Source organism: Ciconia boyciana, unplaced genomic scaffold, assembly GCF_034638445.1.
Source record: "Ciconia boyciana unplaced genomic scaffold, ASM3463844v1 HiC_scaffold_39, whole genome shotgun sequence".
In the NCBI taxonomy this organism is placed as follows: Eukaryota; Metazoa; Chordata; class Aves; order Ciconiiformes; family Ciconiidae; genus Ciconia; species Ciconia boyciana.
This window is the reverse complement of record NW_027328407.1, coordinates 487,986-496,391: the sequence shown is the minus strand read 5'-3', so window position 1 is coordinate 496,391 and position 8,406 is coordinate 487,986. Positions and strand designations below refer to the sequence as shown.

The 8,406-nt window shown below is 54.6% G+C and overlaps 1 protein-coding gene across 1 annotated transcript; it reads right to left on the bottom strand.

Moving 5' to 3' along the window:
• Nucleotides 1-4,814: 4,814 nt before the first annotated feature.
• LOC140645851 (olfactory receptor 14C36-like) lies at nt 4,815-5,750 on the bottom strand. Its single transcript, XM_072849315.1, has one exon. It carries the CDS (start codon nt 5,748-5,750, stop codon nt 4,815-4,817), a length of 936 nt encoding a protein of 311 aa, XP_072705416.1.
• Nucleotides 5,751-8,406: the final 2,656 nt, after the last annotated feature.

Here is an 8,406-nt window from a genome sequence, read left to right as displayed (position 1 = left end):
AGAAAACTGGAGCGTAATGGAGAGTGCCTTTGTCTAGACAGTCTGCTGGAAGGATGACTTTAGAAATGGTCATTGTATCAGGACAGGTGGAAATATATGAAAGATTAGAAAAATTAAATACACTGTAGAACCGGCAGAATAGTGGTAATGAAGTTACACTGGAAGATCAATATGTCCTTTGAATATCCCTTTTGAAATGTCATGGGATTGGTAGAGGTCTCTTGTGAGTGAGGACAAGCAAGTGTTGCACCCATCTTTGAAAGGGGCCAAAAGTGCAACCGCAGGCACCACAGGCTGAACAAGGTCACGTTGGTGAGGGGCATGCCATCAATGAGAGTCTTCTTGGGTGAAATTTATGGGCACCCAGATGAGATGAATGTGTCCAAGAACCATCAGCATGGACTTACCAAAGGTTAATCATGCCTCACCACCCTGACTGCCTTCATGATGAAGGAACTGCATTTGTGCGTGAGGGGAGAAGTGTGGCCATCGTTCACCTCAGCGTAGGCCAGACTTTTGGCATGGTTTCCCTCAATATTCCCATACCCAAGTTTGGCCATTACAGTCTGGATGGGCAGACAAACAGATGGGTGAAAGACCATTTGGCTGATGAGGCTGAGAGAGCAGTGGTGAAGGGGTCACACCCTACCTGGAGGGCAATGGGACGTACTGGGGCATTATGGGGCAGCACAGGGGACTTTCCTGGGCCCTTTGCAGTTTACCATCTCTATCCATGACCCGGAGGAGGCAACACTCACCACATTTCCCAATGACACTAAATGGGGAGGAACATTCCTGTGCCTTAGGGAAGCCATTCAGGGGAGACATGACAGGCGGGAGGACTGTCCTGTCAGGAACTTCAGGGAATGGATGAAGGACAAAGGCCGGGTGTACTGGTTTTGGCTGGGATAGAGTTAAATTACTTCATAGTAGCTTGTATGGGGCTGTGTTTTGGATTTGTGATGAGAACAGTGTTGATAACACAGGGATGTTTTAGTTACTGCTGAGCAGTGCTTGTACAGCATCAAGGCCTTTTCTGCTTCTCACACCGCCCCACCAGCGGAGGGGCTGGAGGTGCGCAAAAATTTGGGAGGGGACACAGCTAGGACAGCTGACCCCAAGTGATGAAAGGGATACTCCAGATCATATGACATCATGCTCAGCAATAAAAGTGGGTGGGGGTGGGGGATGGGGGTTGGCAGGGGGGCTGCTGCTTGGGGATTGGCTGGACATCAGTCGGTTGGTGGTGAGCAATTGTTTTCATTTGCATCACTTGTTTTTCTTGGCTTTTCTTTTCCTCTCTCTTTTCCTGCTGTTACACTGCTGATTCTCTCCCCCATCCCACTGGGGCTGTAGAGGGGGAGTGAAGAAGCAACTCCATGGGTGCTTCTTTGCTGACTGGGGTCAATCCACAACTAACTTCTAGCCCAGTGTCATCCTTTCCGGCCTTTCCTTTGACCCCCACACACAAGCTCCCACCTAACCTGTTGCATGTCCAAGGAGGAGCTCCACATATTGGAGCTTCCCGTTCATCACACAGGACATCCCCCCTCATCGTCTTCCCTGTCGCTCTCGCCTAAATATGCTGTATCTCCATCCACCACAGAAGCCGTGGAAGCTGTCCTTCCCCATCTCAGCTCTTACTCCACTGAGGTTACAGCTTTCAGATGGCACACAGGGCTCCAGCTCCTCTTGTCTGTGCCCCAGGCTGTGGGCTTTGGTGCACATTTGGGCTGCAGCCCCTCAGCTGGGGCACCAGGGCCAAGGGCAGACTTGTCACATGGGATGCTGGTACCCAGAGCCTGGGACCCCTTGTGTGAAAAGGCTTTGCTTCCCAGCAGAGGAGTGCTGGAGTGGATGGCAGGTGGCAAGATAATGATGAACGAGGTTCCCACAACGAGGGCAAAAGCTGCAGTCCCCATGCCAGAGAGAAACAGGCCTGGGCTGTGCAGTCCTGGCAGGAGAGGGGTTTGCTGTCCCAGGTGACTCTGCAGCACTGTGGGACCTGTGACAGAGGTAAAGCTGATCTCCAAGAAGGAAAAGCTGCTGCTGAGAAAGTCCCTGTGGGACTTTCTATCCAGCCACACTGTGGATATCATGCTGGGGGCCAGCCGGCTAGCTAGCAGCTCTGCAGAGAAAGACCTTGGGGTCCCGGAGGAGAACTACAGAATCACAGAATGATGTAATGGTTCACGTTGGAAGGCACCTCTGGAGGTCATCTGGTCCAACCTCCCTGCTCAAGCAGGGCCACCCACAGCCAGTTTTCCAAGACCGTGCCCAGATGGCTTTTAGTATCTCCAAGGATGGAGAGTCCACAAGCTGAGTATGAGCCAGCAATGCACCCTGACGGCAGAGGCCAACAGCCTCCTGGGCTGCATTAGGAAAAGCATTGCTGACAGATGGAGGGAGGTGATCCTTCCCCTCTTCTCAGCACTGGTGAGGTCCCACCTGGAGTGCTGTGTCCAGTACTGCGCTTCCCAGTACAGAAAAGCTGTTGACCTACTACAGCAAGTCCAGAAAAGGGCCACAAAGCTGCTTTAAGGGACTGGAGAATCTTTCGTAGGAGGAAAGTCTGAGAGAGCTGGGACTGTTCAGCCTAGACAAGAAAAGGCTTGGGGGGGCTCTTATTAATGAGTGTAAATACCTGATGGGATGGGGCAAAGAAGACAAGGGAGCCAAGCTCTTCTCAGTAGTTCCCAGTGGCAAGAGAAGGGGTGATGGACACAGCCATAGACTCATGAAATTCCATCTGAACACAAGAAAGCACTTTTTGCCCGTTAGGGTGGTCAGACACTGAAGAGGTTGCCCAGAGAAGGTGTGGAGTCTCCATCCACGACAATATTTGCCTTGACTGCAAATACTGTGGGATCCCGTGGAGAGGACCCATGCTGGAGCAGAGGAAAAATGTAAGGAGGAAGGAGCGGCAGAAAAGTTAGGTACTGACCATAACCCCCATTCCCAAACCCCCTGCTCCTCTCCAGGTTTGGATGGGTAGAAGAATTGGGAATGGAGTAACTTGAGCCTGGGAAAAAGGGGAGTGGGGGTTGGAGAATGGTCTTTAATATTTTTGTCATAGTTTCTCACCTTCTAAATCTATTTTAATTGGCAATAAATTAAACTGATCTTCCGCAAGTCAACTCTTCTTTGCCCACAAAGAGAGGCTGAGAGTGCTGGGATTATGAGAAATCCCTCAGAGCCAAACACTGGAGCAAGAACCCAGGCCAGTTGGTGGCCTCTCAATCAATGGAGTTTTTTCAAACTTTGTTGAAGGAGGGCTGTGAGCACCTCACCTAGGTGGAGCTGTGTGAGAACGGGCTTGGCTGGCAGTCCAGCTGTGGCAATAGCAATGGGACGTAGTGTGTGATGAGTGTCAGTGTGAAACTAGCTTCCTTTTTGTTGATAATGGCAGTGGAGTTGGGTATCCCTGAGCCCCAGAGGAGGCCAGAGGTGACCATGCAGCAAAGGTCACTCCTCAGGACTGGAGTGTATGGCCAGAGGTGGAAATGTCCGGGGTGTGGGACCAGCCTGGGACAGTCATTCTGGGACAGCTTCCCCTGGGTTCCTGGGTCCCCCAGGGAACATGGCACAGACTGGGCTCCTCTCTTCTGCACCTTTGATGCCTTGCTTCCTTCACCATGACACCTGCCTCTGTACTATGAGCACCCTGCTGTGTGCCCCCACCCTGCACACTCACACAGCTTAGCTCTACACTGGCGTTTTCCTCTCCTGGGCACTTTCTAACCAAGCCCAACCCCTCTTCCTCATTCCCCAAAACAACACTGCACTCTGGCCTGGCCCCACAGCAGTGCCCACCGCAGGGTGCTACTGAGCTCTGAGCACTCACAGCACAGCCCCAGCCCCTCTGAAGGGCACAGCAGCTCTTGGGGGGCAGAGGAGGGTCAGCCTCCCCATCAGCCCCAGGGCTGGGGCACGAGGAGACAGAGGACAGTGCCTCCCTGTGTCTCCTGAACTCTCCAAGAGATCCTTACTGGCCACTGCTGGCTGCCCCCCTTCTGGCTGCCCCCCTTTGACAGGGCCTATCCCCAGCACAGGGCTCCTGGGACTCCTCTGGGACTCCTCTGGCTGCTCCTGCTGCCCCAGTGACAGAGCAGCCTGTCCCAAGCTGTTGCATGCAGAAATAAGTTTCTCTGTGTCATCAGTTTCCCCCTGGAACTAGAGAGTTGTGCCTTTGCTCTTCTGCAGGGATCATCCATGCCTCTAGAGAGCCTTTCCCCAGGGGACTGTGTCTGTGCTGGCCTGATCGGATGCTTCTGCCCCCTTGCCATGCTCCCTGCAGGGCCCCAAGCTGGTGGTGCTGCTCTGCAGAGCCAGCAGGCTGTGGTGCATGAGAGCCACGGGGAGACAGTCCCAGGAAGATCCCTGCTGATCATCACCATCTCCAGGGGCACTGGCACCCACAAGTGAACGCTCAGTCCAGGTCTCCTTCCCTAACACATCGCCCCATGCCCTCCTGCCCTCAGCCCATGCAGAACCCAAACACAGCAGCACAGCCTCATGGGGGCAATTTCTTCATTCTGTTCCTGACCTCAGCTTTGGAAGAAGACCACAACCTATAAATACAGGCACTGAGAAAATCCCTTTTATGACAGAGATGTGACACGGGAGGCCAGCTGTGCCACTGTGCCGGACACATCTGCAGTGACCTCTGGGTCAGACAGACTGGGTTCATGACTCTGGAGGAATGGAACAAATGTAGACGTTTCTGGAGAAACAGAATTATCGCAGATCAATGCCCAAAACACATGAGGTTCCCCAGATAGGCTGGAAATCACTTGTGAGGAGACACCGGCAGCTTATTGCTGCTGAAAGACTACTGACTGAATCAGCTTCTTCAGTGCATCCTTCAGCTCCTGGTTCCTCATGCTGTAGATGAGGGGGTTCACTGCTGGAGGCAGCACTGAGTACAGCACTGCCACCAACAGATCCAGGGATGGGGAGGAGGTGTAGAGGGGCTTCAGGTAGGCAAACATGCCAGTGCTGACAAGCAGGGAGACCACAGTCAGATGAGGGATGCACGTGGAAAAGGCTTTGTGCCGTCCCTGCTCAGAGGGGATCCTCAGCACAGCCCTGAAGATCTGCACATAGGACAGCACAATGAAAACAAAACACCCAAAAGCTAAAGAAAAACTAACCACGAGAAGGCCAACTTCCCTGAGGTAGGAATGTGAGCAGGAGAGCTTGAGAATCTGGGGGATTTCACAAAAGAACTGGTCCAGGGCATTGCCTTTGCAGAGGGGTAATGAAAGGGTACTGGTAGTGTGAAGGAGAGAATTGAGAAAAGCACTGCCCCAGGCAGCTGCTGCCATGTGGATGCAAGCTCTGCTGCCCAGGAGGGTCCCATAGTGCAGGGGTTGGCAGATGGCAATGTAGCGGTCGTAGGCCATGACGGTGAGAAGACAATATTCTGCAACTACCAAGAAGGCAACCAGAAAAACCTGGGCAGCACATCCTGCGTAGGAGATGGCCCTTATGTCCCACAGGGAATTGGCCATGGACTTGAGGACAGTAGTGGAGATGGAGCCCAGGTCAATGAGGGAGAGGTTGAGGAGGAAGAAGTACATGGGGGTGTGGAGGTGGTGGTCGCAGGCTACAGCAGTGATGATGAGGCCGTTGCCCAGGAGGGCAGCCAGGTAGATGCCCAGGAAGAGCCAGAAGTGCAAGAGCTGCAGCTCCCGTTTGTCTGCGAAGGCCAGGAGGAGGAACTGGGTGATGGAGCTGCTGTTGGACATTTGCTCTCTGTGGGCACAGGGACCTGTCCTTAGAGAAAGAGTCAATGAAGAGTTAGGGGAGAATCCTCTGAGGAAAATCAAAGCCTTTCTCCTAGACCCTCACCCTGATACACCCTGCCCTCCCACACCATTCCTCATCTAGGAGACCTTCCTTCAGCTCTGTGCCTGGAGCTCTGGTGGTGCTGGTGAGTGTGCCCTGAGGAGAAGGGCCCCTGCCCGCTGGCTGCTGAGGAGTCAGCCCTGCTCTGCAGCAGGGAGTTCATGGAACAGTGTGGCCAGGGGCCAGACCTGGTGTTCAATTTTGTCAGATGAAACTGCTCCTAATGCAGAAGGGCCTGTCAGCATCTGCACGCCCAGTGCTAAGGAACCAGGAAGGCAGAAGGCACTTTGGGAGGTTTTATGGTTTTTTCAAGCTCCGTGCATCTCACCTGGGGAGTGGTGTTGGATGTCAGAAAGCCTCAGCATTTCTGCTGCACTCAGAGAGAATTGAGCGAGTTCTGTGAGGCAAGAGGTTTGCCTGTGGCTTAGTGCAGAGTGAGGGCAGCTGGTCTGTCCCTCCGTCTTGTTCCGAGCTACCCTGGGCTTGCACCTTCATGAGATGGAGGGCGATCACACTCTTACCTTACCCTGAAAAACAACCAGACACTACTCAGAGCAGAGGGATCCACTGCAGACCGTGAAATGTCTCACCCTTTCTCAAGGTCTCAGCACCCCACTTCTAGCCAAGGACACACGTGGCTCATTTCACCAACCCAGCAGCATTTCCTCGGTTGTAGTATCTCTGCACTTCTCCATGGGGCTTTCAGATAAAACAGAGGTGCTCTGCACAGGTTTGCATCATGGAGGGCAGCTCACAGCTTGGAAGGACACCCCAGGGAGATAGCCAATTGTCCTCCTAGTGCTGGCATCTCAGAAAGAGAAAATTGACTCTTTCCCCAGACCCACAGGCTGCATTGCCCACAGCCCCACAGGTGAGAGGGAAGCTGGGACATCTGTTCCCATGGACATACCGGCATGAAGGGACCCGCAAGATCAGTGTGTGACTGTGCGGCTGAAACTCCTATCCCCAGAGAGTCTGACAGCAATAAAAGATAAATTTAAAAGAGAGAAGTGGAGAAACAAGCCAAAGTCCAGTGAGGGTCTGGCTGAGAGAGGCCAGGGGAGAGGCAGCCGGGCACTCACGGCAGCGTTACCCTTACCCAGCTGTGCACAACACCTCCCAGACAGCGATCATGCCGGACAGTTGCCCTCAGCCCGATTGCTGGTCAGTGGGAAATGGGCCCGTGGCAGGAGGGAGGGATGCCCTTCGCCTCTTCTGCTGGTCTGCTGGACAGAGAGGTGACTCCCAGACTAGACCCCATGGCCGTGAGGGCTGAGGGCTGTGCTGGGTGGGAGAGGAGAGATGAAGGGGGTTGCTCGGGGAAGGCATCTGCACTGCAGGGCTGGCCGGGAGGTGCCCATATCTCCCCTGCCACAGGGTTTCCATAAGCAGTTCCCTCCCTTCCTGCCCATCTCTGCTGCCTGGAGCTGTCTCAGCTGGGAGCTGTTTCTCTGGCCCCATGTCTCTTCCCTGCCAGTGCTCACAGAGCCCAGCCCAGCCCCTGTGTGCCCGGCTCTGCCCTGCAGCCACGCTGTGTGTGCGGGAGCTACAGAAGAGGTCATACAAACCCTGATGAACCTGGAAAGGTGCTGCTGGTGCTATCTGTAGGCTGGCAGGGGATGAAGGCACTTGCTGAGGCCCCTAGTAAACCTCAGGGTGACAGTGTAGAAGCCTCATCCCCTTCTCTAAGCTGCACGGCTGTGTTTCCATCCAACCCAGCTGAGCCAGAGAAAAGTGGAAGCACAGAGTCAGGAAAGCACAGACTCAAGCAGGAAACCCCTGCCATGACTGTACTCATGAAAAGTCCCCTCAGAAATGTTCTGGGCATGATCTGGAGCTGTGAGCAGCCCTGACCCACGCAGCAGAAGGACCCTGCCCTGCCGGGGGTCGCTCCTTCCACCCACAGCTTCTCCCCACAGCGCTGTGGGGAGCTCCCCGGGCAGGCTGAGTGCTGACCCTGGCAGGCGGCTGAATCCCTGCCCCAGCACGCAGCACCCTGGGGTGCAGGGACCCTGATCTGAAGGACAGCCCTGGACAACCCTGGCTGCACACCCGGCTTCACACCCCTGCGGTCCTTCCTGGAAGAAGGCAGCCATCATGTCTTGTGCCTCTGATAGCAGGGAATCCACATGAGGATGTCCTCCTCCTCCACAGCAGAGAAGTTGTGATAGCTCTCCTGAAAGATCCCAGAGGCTGTGGGATGTGCCAGCTTTTGGAGATCTCTCCAGGAACTGCACCTGCATTGCCCTGCAGCCACAGACTTACCGTGTCGAGGGCTGTGAAGGTTATTCTCCAAGTGAGCTCTCCTCTGTCCTCCCACTCCCAACTGCTTTAACCTCTCTCTCACTTCCCTCACCTCCCCTCAGCACCTGCAGGCAGTGCCCTCAGCCCTGCTGCCCTTTGCAGAGGAGCTGCTCCTGGGCAGAGCTGTCTCTCTGCAGCGCTGCCCGCTTGCCATGAGCTCCCTCCATCCCAGGAGCCCAGCCCAGCTCAGCAGCAGAGGACCAGCCCAAGGCAGCACTTTCTCTGCTTCCCCCTCCCCTCCACTCCCGGCTC